At 38.5% G+C, this 20885-nt stretch overlaps 1 protein-coding gene across 16 annotated transcripts in view; it reads right to left on the bottom strand.

The window, feature by feature from the left end:
• The window catches only part of Dmd (dystrophin), a 1571027-nt gene that overhangs the window by 149117 nt on the left and 1401025 nt on the right, over nucleotides 1–20885 (bottom strand). For 4 of the 16 annotated variants that reach the window (XM_034485852.2, XM_034485853.2, XM_034485850.2 and 1 more), the window contains exon 1: nucleotides 3377–3555. The exons of the other annotated variants lie outside the window; for them this stretch is intronic. In XM_034485852.2, coding sequence (XP_034341743.1) covers nucleotides 3377–3396 — 20 coding nt within the window. In that variant the 5' untranslated portion in view covers nucleotides 3397–3555. Of the gene's footprint in view, nucleotides 1–3376; nucleotides 3556–20885 lie in introns of those variants that run through there. 16 annotated transcript variants of the gene reach the window in all.

Below are 20885 nucleotides of genomic sequence, written 5' to 3'. Positions count from 1 at the left end.
AGAAAGCCACCAGGAACTTGATGTAGTTCCCCATGCCCCATGTCCAAAAGACAAAACAAAACACAGAGAGAAAGCTCGTGTTTATCAACATACCGACATGTCTAGCCTTTTAATCGGACTTATTGAGCAGATTAAAAATTATGACATAGGTATTAAAAATTATAGCTTAATTCATCGGTCCTCAACAAAATCAGCATTTCCATTGTGAGATAACAGAAGAAGCTGCCAGCCCATGGCACCCTTTGCCCTGACTTGTTTGATAAATGTTATTCTCCCAATTATCTGGGATTCGAGGGTATCTGAATAAAGTGGGTAAAAGAACTACTCAAATAATTCCCTGAATCAACCTTCTTTTATCTTCCTCCCCTTTGACACACACACACACCTCTCCTTTTCAAGCAGTACAAAGTAACCAGAAAAGCAGACTTAGATTTCACCTTTGCAGTCTTAGCTTCACTTCCATGCAAAGCAGCACTAAGAGAAGGAAGTGGAAAGAAGAGAAGAATAAAGGGTGTGCCTGATCCTCGAAATCAGAAAGATCATCTTTTCATCATTTAACACTACGATGCTTGGCAACACAGGCGAATGAACATCAAATTGGAGGATAAGAACCAAATAGTCCACTCCATGTGGGAATGTTGTACCTGGAGTGAAATCAAAGCCCTACAGGAGCACACTAAACCTCTCAAAAGACAGGAAGACATTGAGAAGCACAGATGTACCTAGCTCACATCTATCTATATTCTGTCTTGAAGGGTACACTGATTGGAGGGGATACGTGATCAGTTTGGATTTTACAATCGCATTTGTTACTCTGTGACTGACTCCAAAAAAATAAAACTGAAAATTTTCATCTACCTGAATATATACGGATACTATAGAAAAATAGGCTGCACACTTTACACATCAAGAAAACACTTTCCATATAGTTCACAAGTTACTAGGTACATCTTTGTTCAGCCTTCCTGAGAACAATGATGGTCAATATAGACCAGAAGTCTTTACATACATTAACACTGACACTGACTACACCGGCAATCCTGAAAACCTTCAAATCTTTAAAACATGCTATTGATTCTGGTCCCGCAGATTCCAAAGCCTGGCATCAGCTACACCTCTCTGAGTAATCTCCGAACCGAGGTCCACCCCCTCCTTTATGTGTGCAAACCACAAATAATCTCTTTTCTTTTTATTTGTTACCATGATGTAAATTAAAATAGTAAATCACTGGCTGTCACAAAAGATCCTAACAACACCTACTTGTCAATAATCAGAAATTAAAGCATTACTATACTGAGCACGGGGTTGACCTAATTTCCTACCATAGAATTTAAATTTCCTTTCACCTTTTTTAGTTTCAAGTAGTGTGCAAGGTTATTATAACTGCCTCAGAGCTGTTCCTGCTGTCAGTGCTACAATAATCAGACTTATTGGAATTGCTTTTGTAGTTTCTTAAAAACAAACATTAGGCACATAAAAGTAGCAAATATCTAAAGCATTCACTGAGGAAGTGGCAGTTGCCTAATTAAAGGAAGATTTCTTTTTTGCAACCACTGTTATTTGGTACTGAAAATATATATTCTTTCCACTATTTCCCCAGGGCTAAACTAATCACTATGCACCAATATATATATATAAAAAAAGAAGTAGCCTTCTCTTGCATTTTACAGGGGATTAGGGTTTAGTTTCATATATGATCTGGAACACACACACACAAACACATGCACACATGCACAGACAGATTTCCATTTAATCTGGGAATCAGACTCTTTCTAGAGGAACCTTGGCATTTGCATGCTGAATTGTTGAACTTGGCTAGTACTGCTGGAATACTGGCAGGGTGGGGATGGGAAAATATATTTAGAAGTTTCTGCTACTGTGGGGAAGGGACTTCAGTGGCTATGTGTCAATCTAAGCATCAGCAATCCGATTCTTGTTCCCATTTCTTGTTCTCAGAGATAGTTAACATTTCATTCTATTTGGGTGAACTCAGGGCAAAGATGATGGCCTTGGTGGCTGTTCCAGCTGTTACTTGTCCCCCAGTTCTATTTGTTTTTCAAGGCTTACCTCCCACCCACCCTCAACTTTGGCCAAGGCAATTTCATTTCAGGGTCATGGCCAATGCATTATCAAACAATGACGACTGAAACCAATTCCACAGTGCTCAAGGGTCAGAAACCTTTCATATAGCCATGTTGTTTCTTTTGCCCCTCTCGCTTCTTAAGAGCAAGGGTATCCTCCCCGGGTTTGAAACAAGGAAATAAAAATATCTAGGCATACACACACACACACACACACACACACACACACACTCGAGGATGGGGTAACAAGGACAGACAGGGGGAGTTAACTCAGGAACCAGGAAGAACATTTGTTAAAGAAACAATGTTGATTTCACTTAAAGACCTTACTTTGACTTAAACCAGAAGGTGGATTTTCCCCTTAAGATTAAAGCGTTTTATAATTAATACTATGGCTCCCTTAGACAATTAAACCCCATTCAATTTAAGTTTCAAACTTAACTTCACATTTAACAGAGATAAGCAGTGTCTTGCCCTTTCCATTGTGATCAAATTAGGAATCACAAACTTTGCTTAAGGAATAGCAGACACCCAGAGAAACAGAAAAGGCACCCTGAAATGACTTCGAACTGAACCTCAAAAGAAGCCCAACAAACAAATAATAATAATAATAATAATAATAATAATAATAATAATAATAATAATAATACATAGAAAACCTCAAACCCTCAAGCCCCTCTTTCTTTTCTCAGTCAATTTCTTGACTTTCTAGGCTTTAATTGTTCGTGTTTCTTTATTTCTCCAAGTCCTGCAGCATGGAATAAGCACAGGAGAAAACACAGCGAGTGAAATGTCAGTTGGAATCCTCGGAAGAAATCAGGCAGAAAGTTGACCTTTTGGCACTTAGCAGTGCAATGCAAGGTAGAACCGCGTGCGCCCCTTCTTCCTGCCAGGTCCAATGACGGTTTCGGGGAACAACCCGCCTGGTTCTTGTCCACACAGGGAGCCCGGCAAGGGAGCAAAAAGCTCCCCGGGGCCGATCCCCGCAGGAGGAACCAGCTGTCCCTCTCTGGGCTAAGCGAGAAATCCGCTTTAGCTCTCCGAGCCCGTCCCGGCAGCCAGGAAGGAGCTGGCTGGCAAGCACTGGCGCCGGGGTGGAAGCCCCAGGGACGCACCTGCAGAGGCTCCCAGGACAGGCGGGGAGACCTGCCCGGACGCCCCGATCTAGCTGATACCAGCCGCCACCAGCTACCACTGCCTCTGGTCCAAGTTTTGCCTTCCCCTGGCTGCTGCTCGTGCCACAAGTGCACGAATTGCGGGGATAAGAGGGGGTCCGGGGGCTGTGATCCACTTACCCTTTGAGGTGTTCCCTCATGGTTGTAAGGGTTTCACAGGCAGTCAGGGGCAGGTGCTTAGCGTGGAGGAGTAAGCTTGCCCGAGCCACGGGTCTCCCCGAAAGTCAAGCGCCGCCGCCCAGGCTCGCAGCGGAAAGCACTGCGGAGGAGCCGCCGCTGGCTGGCGGGCTGGCGGGCGGGCGGGCCGGACAGGGAGGGGGAGCTGCGTGCAGACGGGGCGGGGCTGGGAAGGGCTCCTCCCCCACCTAAGGACCTGGGAACCTGGATAGCCAGGGCCAGGGCAGTGAGCGCTTTCAAAGCAGAACAGAAAGAGAAAAAAAAAAAAAAAAGATGTAAAGAAAGACCCAAAGGAGTTGAAGGTAGACCCAGGAACCTGGAAGCCACATCCCCTCTTACCATCATTCCCTAAAAATCCTTTGGCAAGGCTACTTGTTGCCTAAATAAATGACCTAGGTGCAAATGACCTCATCATAGATAATTAGTGTGTGGGCTTAGAGTTTTCTTTTTAGAAAATGAAAGGAAAAAATAATCACATGAGAAAGTATTTACCTCCCTTCTCCACCCCCATCTAGGACAGGAAAACATAAAATCAAACTTATCCTGAGTTACCATGGATTTTTTTGTTTTTGAGACAGGGTCTCTCACATAGTTCTGACTGTCCTAGAACTCACTAAGTAACCAGACCCGAATTGGCCTCGAACTCACAGAGATCCACCTGTTTATTCCACCCCATTGCTAGGATCAAAGGTGTGCACCAAAACACCCCATTACTCTGGATTCTTAAACATCTGTTGATGTTACAGCACTGATTCTTAAAACGTCCTTCTAGAACTAATATTTTCACCATCAGCTGAAGACATCTTAGAAAGGACCACTCCCCCGCCCTTAGAGCCTCAACCTGGATCTACCAAATCAAAAACTGGGCACATTCAAGTTTGAGAGGCGCTGATAAAGACTCTGAGCACAGTGGCACTGGTGGTTTTATCTTGCAGTGCTAGGAAAAATCGGGAAGGATCTCCTTTTCCGGTATAGCACAGGATTTGCAAAGTAAGTAGGCCTTGAGGGCCTAGTGTGACTCATATCAGAAGCTGCCATAGGAAGGTAGAAGGTAGTTGCATAGAAGGTATGCAACTGTTTTGAACTTGGAGATATTGCGTTTGGAAGGAAAACTTTATTAGCATAAGAATTGTCCACACTCCCCACTTCATAGTTTAGAATCCAAGGAGCTAGTCTTTTTTTTTTTTTTTATCTTTCAATCATTTGGTTTTGTTTTTAAAATAAAACTCTTTCTGGATGATTCATCCCCTTAAGTCTACACTTTATTTGTTTTCTTTTTATTTTTTTAAAATATCATCTTTTCGCCCCTCAACATGTATTGCTTTGATTGTTTAAGCCTAAAGGATCAGCAAACATCAATTTCCATTTACTGGAATGTTACAGCAAAAAAGAGGTAGAAATGGATAAAGTAAAGGACTCAGCGGCTTCTTCATCACTTTTGACAAACTAAAGAAGAATGTAAACGCTATCCCTAAAGATATGTGCCTGTAGGTAAGACTAGTGTTGCTATTTTAAAGCAAATATGTCATTTTTTGGCATTTCTCTTCAGCAACTCAGTCTGGTGTTTGCTATGCTTTAGCAATTTTGAGCTAGTGAGATGAAGAGGCAGCTGCTAGTGTGGTCTAAGGAGGACACACTCAGACTTATTTTGGGGTGAGGATGTCCGTAAGCTTAGAAGTAGATTCCAAGTCTGCCTGTCTTTCTCTAGAGTGCAGGCATTAGTGGCCTTTGATGAGAAAACAGTGGCTTCTACAGCAAATCAGTGAGAGTAATCATCATGTCAATGCTGGACATCACTTAAATATTGTTTACTTCAAGGAGAAGATACAACCCCACTGCATGAACACTTGTAAGTATTAGAAAGCAATTGACTGAGGATCTGCAAGCCCCGTGTGGGCCGACCTTTGCTATCATTTGTATTTCTTTGTTTTCTGTTGGTTGGTTGGTTGGTTGGTTGGTTGGTTGGTTGATAGTTTTGCAGTTAAGTGAACTGCTCAAGATTCAGGAGTTCTTCTGTTTCTCTAAACTATAACTGCAGGATTCTATTTTCCTGCTGTCCAATTAGAGAACTCCTAAGAATGATTTGTCAGGGAAAAGACAAAGAATGGAAAACAGAGAATCACTATTCAGAATTTTTTTTTTTTAATTTGACAGATGGCAATCCTCAAAAATATAGCAGTAAGTTCTTTTTTAGACTGGCGTTATAGGCACATAAACACTTGTTCCAAAATCTTGGTATTATTTTAGAAAATACTGAAAGTATTAAGAAATGATGTGGGCATCACACTGACTACTTTATTGTTGATTTCAGCCATACTATGACTTTTGCTTAGTAAGGGAAGATTTCTTTTAAAAGCATAGAGTTGCCTTTACCTTCATTAGTGATAGCATCTATATTGCTTATTTATAGTAGCTGTTTTCGTATTATTCTTGATTTGGAGTGGTGCAGGGAATGGAACCTATAATATGCACTAAGCTGTGTCACAATCCCCCCCCTCCATTATTATCCACATTATTATTGTTGTTCTGTTTTCATTTGAACCACAGACCAGAAAAGGACCAGGGGTTCTGTTGGGAGAAGAAAACGAATGGGACTGCAGACCCTACCATGGGTGAGCTCTCTGTCCCACCATCATAACTAGAACATGGCGGTGCAAGAGCTGCAATTAGAGTTTGTTTCTACAAGTTATGCCTTTAGCTACTCCACTGCACCACCACAGAGAGAGCCTTTCTAGTCATAAGGAAAACTCCCTGTTTTCTTTAGCATGCTCACAAGCAAGCTCACTGATAGATGGGAGCTAAGGAAAGGCAAGTTGATAGAAATAGCAGTAAAAATGGAATGGGACATGAAGGAGTCAAGAAGGTGATTCGCTGAACTTTCCTGAAACTAAACCATTAGTCTATGAATCACTTAAACTTTGCCAGCACCTTCGAAAAACTAGTTCTCTAACCTAAGAGACCTGGCTGCATGGCGCCCTCCTTTCTCTATCCCCTGCCTATTCAGTGCGCTCCACTCTGCTCTGTACCCCTAGGAGGCTGAACTTCTGTAGAATCAGGCTTTCTTGCCCTTTGATTTTCTTTCACTTTCAACCAATGGGAGGTAGTGATGAAAGAAAGGTCTACGGAAGAAGATGAAAAGGAAGAAAGCAAGTGGTAGCACAGTATTTATTTCTCAAGCTCCCTCCTGCTGACCCAAGGCCTGGCTGGACCTCGGTTCTTTGACTTGTAGCCACAAACCTTACTGGGCAATCTTTCTCTTCAGGCTCAGCATTCTGCAGGTGCCCCAAAGCCATTCTTTCCCTTTGTACATTTTCACAGTTTAACCATTCTTGGTTTTGTACCTTTCTTTGCCAAATCTTTAAAATAGCCTTTTCCTCATACTGTCTTCAAGTACCACTGTTCAAGTATCTCCTTGAATACTGACCAAAAAGAGTCCTTTCCAACTTAAGCCACCTTCTAGAGCAATAGACACTGAGAGGGGACACCAGGTAGACAGCAAACCCAGTTTCACTCCTTGGGGTGGAAAAGAAGACTAAACAGTCACTGGACAAGTATTTGTATAAAGCTCCTATTAGACCCACAGGAAGTCACATCAAAATGATAATATGAATAGGTGCTTCTTTCAAACAGCTTTGTTCATCTATTTGCCTTCAGAGGGGAATGTCAACACAGAGGCTATAGAAAAAAATAAGAAAGGACTACTGTGAAAATCTAGAGTTGATCTGTGTTGATACTTGAAAGGTATGCGGGACCTTCAAAAAGATGAAGGATTGTAGCTACAATTGTGGCTTTATCAGATTTGTCTTTAGAAAAGTCACTAGAATAAGTGGAGTGATGGCTGGATCAGAAGGCAGCCTGGGAATAGACTAGCCAGTGCAAGCTTATTGCAATATAACGAGGGTCTGAACAATGACAGTGGCAGAAGTAAGAAATGGTAATATAGAGAGGACATTAAGGGATCCCTGACGAACTAGATGTAAACATAAACAGGGACAAAGGAGGATGGTGCTCCTAAATTCACTAGCATCAAGTGAGGAATGTCACAACGGTCCAACATCCCACACCCTGCACCCAATGCACGTATTCTTATTTTTGAATTGAACTGGTCCTGGGCACTGAGATTTGTAGTGCTCTCCAGGAAAGTCTAGCCTATAACGAAGGATAAGGCTTTCTCTTCGTGTTCTATTGCTGTGAAGAGTTACAACTAAGGCAACTCTTATCACAGAAAGTATTTCATTGGTGCTTGTTTATTGTTTTAGAGGTTTAGTCCATTATCAGCATGGCAGAAGCAGACAAGCATGCTGGAACACAGGCAGAAATGTGCTGGAGAAGTCTGTGAGAGCTACATCTAATCTGCTGGCTGAGACCCTGGCCTTGACACGGGATTTTGAAACCTCAAAGCCCAGGCCTAGGTACATACTTTTTCCAACAAGGCTGACCCTCCCAATTGTTCTATTCCTTCTCAAATAGAGCTACTCTCTGATAATCAAGTATTCAAATACATGAGCCTATGGGGGCCATTCTTTTTCAAATGACCACAGGACTACAATCCCAGGGTGGATCCCACAACTGAATAATTAACATTTACAAAGCAGGAAATGTCACAACAAGATAAGGGGTAACAGGACAAATGGTGACTAAAATGGTGAACTTGGAGGAGATGCATGGTGTAAAGACTGAAGGTGCCTAGGAGGCAGCAGTTGGCCTCTTCAATTTGGGGCCAAAATGATAATAGTTTGGATTAGAGCCTGACAAATACAGAGGTAGATGTTCACAGCCTACCATTGGACTGAGCAAGGAGTTCCCAATAGAGGAGTTAGAGAAAGGACTGAAGGAGCTGAAGGGGTTTGTAACCCCATAGGAAGAACAACAATATCAACCAATCAGACCTCCCAGAGCTCCCGGGCACATAACCACCAACCAAAGAGTACACATGGAGGGACCCATGGCTCCAGCTGCATATGTAGCAGAGGACGGCCATATCTGACATCAATAGGAGGAGAAGCCCTTGGTCCTATGAAGGTTCGATGCCCCAATGTAGGGGAATGCCAGGGCAGGGAAGCAGGAGTGGGTGGGTGGGTAGGAGAGCACCCTCATAGAAGCAAGGGGAGAGGGGATGGGATAGGAGTTTTGGGGGGCGGGAAAAGGGATAACTTTTCAAATGTAAATAAATAAAATATCCAATAAAAAATGGCAAAATGGCAGTATTGTAGGAATGTTAGGCTTGGATATACCCATTTTGGGGAGAGTCTGAAGGGCCAAGCACAGAAGCCAGGCTGCTCTACTCGTCCTCAAGCACATCTTAAAAAAAAAAAAAAAAAAAAAAATTTCTAAGCTACTTGTGATTTTCAGTGTTACTCCAAAGTTAGCAGTGTAAAACTGCTGAATAGAATAAGAAAATGACAAGGAGTGTATTTATTGAACGTTTGAGCAGGGATGGGTAGTGGTGGAAGAGGTGATGGTGTATGTATGTGGAGGGGTGGCACTATGGAACATCACCATTAGCTAGAATCCAGCTTTTCTCTAGTTCTCAGAGACTGTATGGGAATTGTTTTATTTACTGTAGCCAACATTGAATAGAACCGGTACCACTTTGTAAAAGCTCATTCAGAGGATAGGTGTCACTTCAAGAAAGTAACGTGCATATTTTATAGTAAATATGCACTTGGATATCCAGTAAGCATATAATAGCTGTATGCTTCTTTTTGCATAGTGTAAGCTCTGGCCACAGACCATGAATCAGACTTCTAACAAATGCTTACAATGAAGGTGAATCACTGCCACTTAGAGCAAATGTGATGGCAGACTAATTAAAATATGTATAATAATGCCTCTAGATCATTGTTAAACCATCAACAACCAAGTCTGGAAGCAGAGCTTTCAGACCCAGAACACATCACACTCCCACAAAGGCTTATTTTTTCCATGCCCTTCCTTTGCAGGGAGGTAGGCTAAGTCAGGCCAGGGAAAGTTTTCTGAGACAGCTGCCAGCTACACCAGAGATTTCACCAGACAGGTTCCAGATAAAGTCCAACTCTCCTTCAATTGCATGCAGTTTTCATTTAATAGGATTTCTTAAAGCTTCAGAGAGCCACCTATATCAAGCTGAACATCTAAAAAGATGTGAAGTTTAGCATCTTCACTAAATAAAGACACACTTCATTAACCTCACAGGCCGGTAGTCGCTTACTGGGAAAGAATTCAGCATGCCTATTAGCCTGCCAGCTATAGCACTACCAGGCTCCTATGAACTACACCACCTCGTGCTAAAAATGGAGAACGGGTTAAGGTGGTACAAGTACATCTGCTACAAAATTCCTGATCCACCTTAACAGCTCAGAGCTGTAACGATTTGTCTGCCTTTCCCAACCTGGTTGTGCCAAATAACAGGAATTTCAAAACTAGGCAGAAATTCTGACACTCTGCATAATCTCTCTTCCTCTTCAGATACAAATAAGGCTTTGTATTCGATTAGACACACAGCAGGTGAAAACCCCAATTAGTGAATTCATTCTGGGGCCTCTTTACCTTCCTCCCACATGCAACCACACTTTAGAAAAAAAACTGGGGAAGTCATAGTCTTTTCTCAAATCACAAATTAACCCTTTGATCTACTTGGGAAAGAAGAATTATCACTGGAAATGGGGAAAAGTTGATTATTTTTTTCCTTCTTGACTTCACAATTGGGGTTACAGACAATTCTGCTTTAGCAAAATTGACTTTTTTTCTCCACAGATGTGCTCAGATTTTCTGATCAATCCAGAAATTGCAAGGTTTTTTTTCCTAACTGAAAATTCATGGTGCCAAAATTATCTAAAGAATGATTAATGAACAGTCTGCTACAAGAGAGAATTACTTTTAAATTATGTTCTTTATTTAGTGTATTTGAGATGAGAAATATTAAATTTCCGTGTAAACAGTGTGCATTGGCTTTAGGAAGTACACAAAGTCTATATTTCTTACTTTGTAAGTACTTATTTGTCAGAGGAAATCATTGAGCAAGGAGAGAGGTTTGGTTTGAGCATTCAAAAAATTGAGACAGCTTTGGTTTTTAGAGTGATTTACTTATACTTTGTCAATTGCTTTTCTGGAAATAATTCACAAGTCAGTTTTATTTATGAGCAGATGATTTTAAAAGAGCAGCTTTGTCTTCTCTAATTGTTTTAGGACTGTCACTGTTCTTGAAGCAAGTCTTACAACTTATTATCCACAAGAAAATCCTGAACACACATCAAATAGTAATACAGCTTTTAGAAGCAGTCATCTGTTACTGTCACTGGCTCATTTCATTCTGACTCTTCTTAATTAAAATGCAAAGTTCTACGTACATGCCTTCCTAAATTACCCTTTGGTGAAATTCTCGAATTTCATAAAAAATGTTAAATGACAACCTAAGCATTATTAATACTTATTACTTGGTTCTTGAGATTGGGTAAAGTAAACAAAGGATTTGCCAGTCAATTACATGAACAAGGAAGTCATTTTAAACTGAAACAGATAAGGGAAATGTAATATTCAAATACTACAAATGATGACATGAGTTATAATTTTTTTCTTTTAAGATGACTATCTTTACAAATCCTGTTCTATCTGAAGTAGCCTTCTTAATCTGCAGCAAGTATAGCTGCTTTTGATAGCATATTACATCAAGGTGCAAAGCAGAGACCTGGCCAAATCTGCTCCTTAGAGGCCAGTCACTAGACCCTTTCTAGGTGAGTAACTTAAACACTTAGGGGCATTTGCTAACTCTTCTGTAAAAACATGGCTACTACTGAGCAGGAGGAGAGTATGGGTCAAAATCACACAATGAGTCTGAGAGCCCTCTGAGGCCTGGGGGAATGCTCTGTAATTGAAAATACCCTGCTACACAGGGGTGACTTCTTAGAAGCAAGGCTACTATGGTCAATACTGATGCTTCAAAATAACGCTTAAAGGGCCAAAGGTCACTCAGTCATTCCTCCTCAGTAGCTTACAAAGGGAGCCTATCTTCCTTGCTTGATTGGCTATTTTGTCATCAAGAATATGGCAGAAAACCAGTTATGCTGGTGCACCTTTACAATCCCAGTTGTTCTAGAGAGGCTGAAACAGGGATCGAGGCTTGGTCTACAAAGTTAGACATTGTTTTAAATTAGAACACCACAAAATAACAATAAATTGAAGTATCACCACTTAAACTTTTCATTTTAGATTGTTGTATAAAAAAAAATTGAGTAGTCCAACTATCTCAGGCCTTCCTCTTTCAGCTTCTTGTTTTGTTTGAGTAGAAAAGCCACTTCTCAGGAGGCTGAGATAGGATCACTGTGAGTTGAAGGCCACCCTGTACTATTTAGTGAACTCAAGGTCATCCTGGAATATATAATGAGACCTTGTCTGGAAAGCCCACTACCACTACCTGTGAAAAAAGGTAAAGCAAGTACATAAAAAATTTCAAGATAAATCTATACCAAAGCCTAAGATATGAAGAAACTTTACAATATTTGCTATTCTTCTTTGGGTATAAATGTTAAAGTACAATTATTATTCAAATGTTGTAAGAAAATGGGTTATCTTGGTTCATGTTTTCAGATAGCAGACACTGAGAGAAAAATAGTAAATATTGATTTTGGAGGTTTCAGTGGAAGAAAAAAGGGTCTTGGATAGAGGTCTCTTGGTGGCAGGTTTTGAATAGGCTGCATATGTTAGGAATTCCACAGAGAGTCAGACATCAATGAAAGAAGAACTGGATAGATTACAGGATCAGTTCAGTTCAGTAGTAGAGTACCTGCCTAGCATGTATAAGGTCCTGTGTCCTTTTCCTAGCACTCAAAAACAGTGTGTGTGTGTGTGTGTGTGTGTGTGTGTGTGTGTGTCTGTCTGTCTGTCTGTCTGTCTGCTATGTGTCTGTGTGTCTATGTATAAAACAACTTTACCAGTTAATAATATATCAGTAACTGAATATTGTACTCTATCTCTGAGTCATTTTGTCAGAATGAAAAAAATAACATTTATATGTATGTGTGCACATGTATAAGCACATGACATAGTAGAAGGATTATGGTCAAAGTACAACTCACAGGGGTCAGTTCTCTCCTACCATGTGGATGGAGGATGGAACTCAAATCATCAGGCTTAGAAACAAGTGACTTTACCTGTTGAACTATCTTCCCAGTACAGAGAAAAAACTTAAATATGAAAAGAAAATATGGCTGCAATGAATTTTTATTTTTCCACAACTTCTAAGAAATTATTTAAAGTGCTCAGCCTCAAAGTAAATTTTCCATTACGTATGTTCCTGTATGAATTTCCTTAAATGGTAGCAAAAATGGTATATTTGTAGAGTACTTTCATATGTCTCTGTTGGTTATTCAAACTCTTCTTCTTTTTTGTTACAGTTAGTGAAGGCTGGAGGGTCCTAAGAACCTGGTTTTGAACTATAGAAAAAGATTCCACAGTGTTATCTGATTCCTCTACTATAAGGATTCAATGGAAATTGCCTTTAGTGAGTTTGCAATCTACTTGAGGCAAGGGATGAGATTATCATACATATGACCAAACATAATATCAGTGACATTAAGATAAGTACAGAAATAAAAAACAAACATAAAAGTTAAAGGGAAAAATGAATCAGTTTGACCTTCTGAAGATCAAGAACTAACTAGCTTAGGGTTGGAAGGATGATTCAGTGGATAAAGGCAATTCCTGCCAAACCTGATGAGTTCGGTTCTTTCCCTGGAACCCATGATAGAAAGAAGAAGCAGTTTCTAGAATTTCCTCTGATCCACATATGTTGTGGTATGCAGTACACATGCACTCACATGCTAATAATAATAATAATAATAATAATAATAATAATAATAATAATAATAATAAACAATGAATGGAGTCATGTGAGAATTCTGAGTGCTTGCAAGAGTACTACAGGAACACAAGACCAGAGTCTTGTGACCTCAGTTTACTCAAAATATGAGTTGTTCTTGGAATGTGATTTTTGTTCCTACCAGGTGTATCAGATAGGAGTGAGTATACTTCAGATTATTCATTACAACTGGCTATTGTTGTTTGTTTATCTGCCTCTATGGAAAAACATGTTTTTGCCACACGCTGCTTACCCATCATGTATAACTTTGTCCTTGTGATTGAACATTTTATTCATGTGACCCTCCTTAATCCTCACAGTACATATTGTCTGATGCTATGAATAAAGTTGGTTATTTCATGAGACTTTAGTCCACCTTCATTTTGTGCTCTACTCTCCAGGCCCCATCACCTCTAGAGTGGTAAACAACAACAACAACTTAAAATGTTAAAATAGAACTAACCCAGTACTTTCGTTAGTGTATAAAAATTTAAACAGGTAAGGGAGACAGTAGATATGGCTGAGTGATTAAGAGTACTTGCTGCTCTTACTGAAGATCAGGGTTCAGTTCCCAGAACTGACATAGTGGCTTACAATAGTTTGTGACTCCAGTTCCAATGGATCTTCCACCCTCTTCTGGCCTCCAAGGAGATCAGGATGCACACAATGCACTTACATACAGGCAGGCAAAGCACTCATACATAAAACAAAATTTAAAAATTCTTTTTCTAAACTTGAATCATCTTAAGTTGATTCCACAAACTGCTAAGAACTCAAATTAATAATTTGCAAGACATAATTTTTTGATAACACTGCTGCGCTATAATATTAGTTTATGCCTTTTAGAAACTCAAAAATTATTGTGCAATATTAAACATTATGTCTTAAGTGAGCTAGGCAACAGAATATATTAATAGTTCTCATTCAGATAGCAAATTATTTGTGTGTGTGTGTGTGTGTGTGTATGAGAGAGAGAGAGAGAGAGAGAGAGAGAGAGAGAGAGAGAGAGTCTTAATATATCAATCAGTCTAGATTTGAACCTAAAGAATCCTCCTATGTGCTTGGACTACTAGTACATGCAATTTTGTCCAGTTTAAAATCGTATTCTTGAGTTAATATCAATAATGTCTTACTACAAAAATCTATGTCCTCATGATGTGACCTGACCTAATGATATTCCTTAGAAGGTAGCTGAAAGGAATGGATGCCCTTTTTTTTCATATGACAGGCATAGAAGAGACTGGTAACACCTGTGCTATTAGGATGTCTTTTTCTCCAAATAGATTAAATTTGCAGTGAGAAGAAATAACGATGAAAAAGAGTATAGGGGCTAGAGATACAGCTCAAAACTGTAGAGCACTTGTGGTTCTTACAGAGGACCTGGGTTCTATTCCTAGCGTATGGTGTCTCACAACTCTAACTTCAGTTTTAGGGAATTTGATAACTTGTTCTGACTTCTGCAGGCACCGGGCACACATGCTGTTGGTCATACATACATGCTGGCAAAAGATTTATACATGTGGCAGAAAATAAATAAATATAAAAACATGTTTACAAGAGAAAGCAAAGATCAAAATGGGAATGTGCATCCAGAAGACTATTCCTTGTTCTGACTTCTGTGGGAACCAGTCCCATGTGTCCCACATACATACATGCAGGCAAAAACATTCTTTCACACGAGATAATAACTAAATATAAAAAAGTTAAAAAGGAACCATTTTAAAATGAGAATATGTGCCGAGCACACTATTCCTGCATGACAGTGAAGAGAGGATAAAGGAGCAGGGTGCTGGAGAGATGCTCACTGGTTAAGAACACTGGTTGTTTTTGAAGAGATCTTAGTTTAATTCCTAGCACCGATATCCTAGCCAACAGCTACTTGTAACTTCAGTTCCAAAGGATCTGATGGCATCTTCTGACCTCCACAGGAACCAGGCACACATGTACTAAACATGAAATATGTGCAGGCAAAATATTACTACAATAAATCTAAAGATATTTTGAAGAGGATGAAGGCCTGAACTAAAGGTCAACCACTAAAAATTGATGGAATGGTACCCTTCAAGACATGTTATAGAATTAAATGAATTCTACTTTTCAACTCATTGGATTTATAATACAGGAAAGGGGAAAGCCTAGAATTTTTGGGTTTGTTTGGTTTGGTTGCTTTTTGTTTTTGTTTTTGCTTTTATTTTGTTTTGTTTTGTTGAGACCAGATTTTACTCTATAACTCAGGCTGTCCTTGAACTAACTACATCACCTCAACTAGCCTCAAAGCCACAGTGAAACTCCAACCTCAGTCTCCCTAGTGCTGGGATTGCAGGGATGAGTTATCATACTTGATTACATTTAGGATTTATTTTTTTTATTATTTATTTTTATGTGTATAGGTGTATTTGCCTACAGGAATGTCTGTGTACCATATGTGTGAAGTCCTTGCAGAGGCCAAAGGAGAACATCAGATCCCCTAAGGCTGGAGTTACAGATGGCTGGGTCCTCTGGAAAAGCAACAAGTGGTCTTAACCACTGAGCAATCTCCCCAACACCCTATATTTAGGATTTTCTTCGATAAATAACAACATTTGTTGTAGATTCTCATATATAGATATGAGTATATATATAAGCATGCATATATAATATGTAATATATAAATATGTACACTGTATGTACATTTTACAACACCTTGTTTCTTACTGACTGTGGGAATATGGGTAAGAGGTGTATACTTAGCAAAAATAAAGCCCTGGATCTGATCTTCAAAGCCACGAGAAAACAACCAAGAAACGGATAAAGTTCAGAGCTAAAGAAATATAAATAGAATGAAACCTTAAGAAAGGAGATGTTAGAACACAGATAGTAAGTAAGATTATAGGGCTTGACACAGTTATTAAGTGTCACTATGCACACCCACCAAAGTAAGAAAGACAAACAATTCAGGGTGTTGGGACATATGCAGAGCAACTAGAACTCTCAAGCTTTGTTTATGGGAGTGAAAAATTGGTATAATTATGCTGAGAATGAAAATAATACATAAAAGATCAACACATATACACCCTATGACCTCAAAATCCTATTGCTTAATATAGGTTCTGCATAAATGTATTCATGAAATGATGTATTTTTAAACATTTATATTATCATCCTGAGTATGGAATGTTCAACTATATCGTATATAGAGCATATTCACACAGTGGAATATCCCTCCAATGAACAGGAACAATCTACAACATCATTTAATAGTATAGATGAAGTTGTTTAAAGAACCAGACACAAGAGTGCATACACTATTATATATATATATGTATATACATATACGTATATATTTCCTTCTCCCAATTTAAAGTATAAATGCATTTTAAGATGTGTGTGTGTGTATGTGTGTATGTGTGTGTTTGTTTGTGTGTATGTGTTTACAAATCCTGAGCAGAATAGTTAATGGTTTTCAAAGTCAACATAGTGAGTACTTGTGGATGATTAATAATGATTACAAGAGAATATAAGGATATTCTGGTGATTGGTCACACTCAGTTTCTTTAATCATGTATGTATGTGCATGTCTGTGTACATGACTATGGGTGCCTATGAAGTCAGATCCCCTGGAACTGGAGTTATAGACCATTGTGAGCTGCGTAACATTGGTACTAAAAACTGAAATCAAGACCTCTGAAAGAGCAACACACCTCCTAACCATGAAGACATCTCTCTGGATCCAATACTCATATTTCTTGATCTGGGTGCTTGTTAAATGAATATAATTAGATTTTTAAAATTCACTGAAGTGCACAGTTAAATTTAATGTATTTGTATTTACTCTTTAAATTGGCAGAAGAAAATTGCACATTCTATTATATACAAAATGTTTTGAAATGAATATATATTGTTAAATGGTTATTTAACATAAATACCAATTTATATATAGTATAAATTCTGTGATGAGACTCATTGATAGTCTATTTTATTAGCAAATTTTAATACAATGTTGTTCGTTTTAGTCAGATAGTGAATTTATTGCACAATAGACCTATTAGTTATATTTTTCCTATCTGAAATTTTGTACCCTTTGGCCAACATAAGGCTTCTCTTTCTATATATTTAACATACTTCACTGGAATTACTCTCTTTTAAAGTAACTTTGAAATTTATTTTTATTTTATTTATTTTTGTGTGTGTGTGTAAGTCAGATGATAACCAGATTGGGTTGGTCCCTTATTCCAACTTCCTATGGGTTCTAGGGATTAAACTCAGGTAGTCACGCCTAGAGGCCAATGCCCTTATCTGCTGAACAATCCCAACAGGCCAAAATATTCTGAAGAGCAGTGTATTTTTTGGCTATAAATTTTCTGCATGCCAAAGTGAAAGCAAAACTATAACTGAAATTTTTATTTTATTTTGATAGTTGGTAAGGGAGAAAGTTAATAGTTCAAATTAAGCAAAGTACACTATAAGCTCTGGGTAAATTAATAAAACTAGATCATAATGATATCACTATAGCTTATGAGATGGGAGACACTGTATGATGTCAAGATTTAGCAACTCCCCATTAGTGGTGGTTTTTACAAGACCTTTCTATATAAGTTGAGATTGTGAGAATAAAGCATATCTAAAGTGAGGCTGTCTCCTGGGAAGAATAAGATCCACCAATAAAGATTTCTATTGGCTCAGGCCAAAAGAATAATAAAAATCTGCTACGGTGTTCTTTTCTGATCTCTGTGTTTGTTTGTTTGTTTGTTTGTTTAGAGATAGGGTGGCACTAATGTAGTGATGGATGGCCTTGAATTCACTATGTAGACTCCACCTGTCTCTTCCTCTGTATTCCAGGTGCTGGGATTAAAGGTCATTATTTTCCCCCACAAAGGTTCTAGTTTGATTTTTTTCCTTAATAACAAGTCCATTTGGAAAAGTGTGTGATCTCAGCATTAAGTATAAGGAAACTGCATGAAGTTGGTGTCTAATCTATGTTTGTTAAATTGTCAGGCTACAAAGCTATAAAATAGCTGTGGTTGATATACATCAATATAATGTACTAAAATGTGTTTATGTGAGTGACTGTAATATATTCATATAATTCTTAATAAGTAGACAGGGATTAACCAATACCTACATGGTTATCAGCAGTTCTACTACGAGTAGCAATAATTGTAGCTACTACTTACTATTTATTAAATTCAATCTAGCCTATGAGGATTTTCAGTTGCATTTTAGAACTTACAACACTGAGATACCAAGAAAGAAATAAACTTTCTCAAGGACTTATGACAAGCAGTTGGCAGAGATTTAATCTAAAAGTTAAGTACTAAGGATTCAATGTCTTCCCTACGATAGCACCCTGGTTCAAGGCTTTTCAAGCTGCAGGTCATTGGTACTTAGTAAATTATAAAGTCTATAAGGTGACTCATCCTCAGTATTGTTTTTAGGGAAACAAATCCAGATAGAAAATATGAGGAGGTTACATAGCAAGAGCAAGTAATCCTTGTGCCTTGCTGGTAAACACACACACACACACACACACACACACACACACACATATATATATACACATACACACACACGCACACACACACACTGTGAAGAAACAGAAAGTCTATTTTTTTTTTTTACAGTGGATTGCTATAATAAAAATTAGATAAGCTGCTGGGTCTGTCTACTGTCAATTCTCTAGACTAGGGTATGAAATTAAGTTGGGGGGTTAATAAAATTCAGGAGAAGAGGGGAGTTGGGGAAAGATTCAACAAGTTTGAAGTTTTTACATGCAGAACTACAGGAGTGAAAATATGCTTCATGTTTCAGAGGCGTCTCCTATGCCAGCTGTTTATTTGGGTGACTGTTTAGAAGTATGCTAGGAACCACACAGCCATTTTTTCCCTTCCAAATGGTGTGGTGATATTGTCACATTACGGAAGGAGGAAAAAAAAATCAACATTTGTGCTAAAGTATTGTCAAGGGGAGTAAAAAGTAGTTCAAACTACTACACACAACTGCATGTTCTCTGTCTGAGCAACATACTTCAAAACATAAACTGAGAAATAATCCTTCTGCTTTTCTCTTTCAGCGAGTCCTAATTTGAAACTCTAACCCACATGCTCAGGTTTAGGCATTCAAATTGACAAGTGTTTACCTGAAAGGATGGTGGCATTTTTAGGGTTGGATGGTTCCCACTCTTTTTGATACTTATAAATTTGCCACACTAAGTGCTTCAGAAATTTATGTGAGTACATATTTGTGAAGTCTGATAATGACCATGCTTTTTTAAAGGAAAAATATACTTTGATTTCATTGCAAACATTTTTAGATAGAAAAATATTAAGCACCTTAAGAATAAAAAGAAACAGCATTAAGATTAACTTATTTAAAGAGTATCTGACTTATGAGTAATCGGGAAGTAAGTCATAATCTTTACTCACATCATTATTCACTAAATTCTCTACAGTAATACATAGGTAATTTCTATAATTCTAACCAGTATTTCATATATTTTTAAATCCCTGACAAGTGTGCCTATTGTATCTTTACCATTGGCTATGAAGCTATCAACAAATTGTTTAGCTCAATAATGACTACTTACAAAGCAAGAAATTTTTATAGCTCATCCTATTTTACCTATATCAAAAGTTAATTTTCTCACTCCCCAGAAAAATGTCTTTCCTATACCTTGTGTTTTCTTCTTCTCTCAAGAAAAAGTTACAGTCAGTGTCCCATCCTCCTTCCAGCCTGGACATACATGTGCATTCGCCAATTGGTGCACTGAACACCACATGACAGCTCCGCCAGCCTCCCAGGAGGTCTGCACTAACCCTGAAAGCATAGCTCTACCTGCATCCCAGGAGGTATGCTGCAACCGAGGACATCAAGGCCAGCCAACACCAGAAACAACCAGATGGCAAAAGGCAAGTGCAAGGACATAATCAACAGACACTAATGATTTTGGTAGCATCAGAACGCAGCTCTCCTACTACATCAAGACCTGAATATCCTAACACATATGAAGAGCAAGGCTGTGACCTTAAACTCCATCTCATGAAGATAATAGAGGCCTTTAAAGAGGATATGGAAATTCCCTTAAGAAGTACAGGAAAATACAACCAATCAGGTGAGGGAAATGGATAGAATTGTCTAAGACCTAAAAATGGAAATAGAAGTAATAAAAAAAAAAAAAACCATACACACAAGTAGAGGCAACCTTGGAGATGGAAAACCTAGGGAAGAGAAAAGGAACTACAGATGCAAGCATCACCAAAAGAATACAAGAGATGGAAGAAAGAATCTCAGGCATGGATGTTACCATAAAAGAAATTGATACATCAGTCAAAAAAAAAATGCCAAATGTAAAATATTCCTAACTCAAAAAATCTGGGAAATTTGAGACACTATGAAAAGACCAAACCAAAGAATAATAGGATAGAAGAGGGTGAAGATTCCCAGTATAAAGAGTCAGAAAACATCTTCACAAAATCATAGAAAATAAACTTCTCTAATCTAAAGAAAAAGATGACTATAAACATATATGAAACTTACAGAACACCAAATAGATTGGATGAGAAAAGAAAATCCTCCCACCACATAATAATCAAAACATTAAATGTACAGAGCAAAGAAAGAATATTAAAATCTGCAAGGAAA

This window comes from Arvicanthis niloticus, chromosome X (assembly GCF_011762505.2).
Source record: "Arvicanthis niloticus isolate mArvNil1 chromosome X, mArvNil1.pat.X, whole genome shotgun sequence".
In the NCBI taxonomy this organism is placed as follows: Eukaryota; Metazoa; Chordata; class Mammalia; order Rodentia; family Muridae; genus Arvicanthis; species Arvicanthis niloticus.
This window is presented reverse-complemented; position numbering and strand designations above follow the sequence as displayed.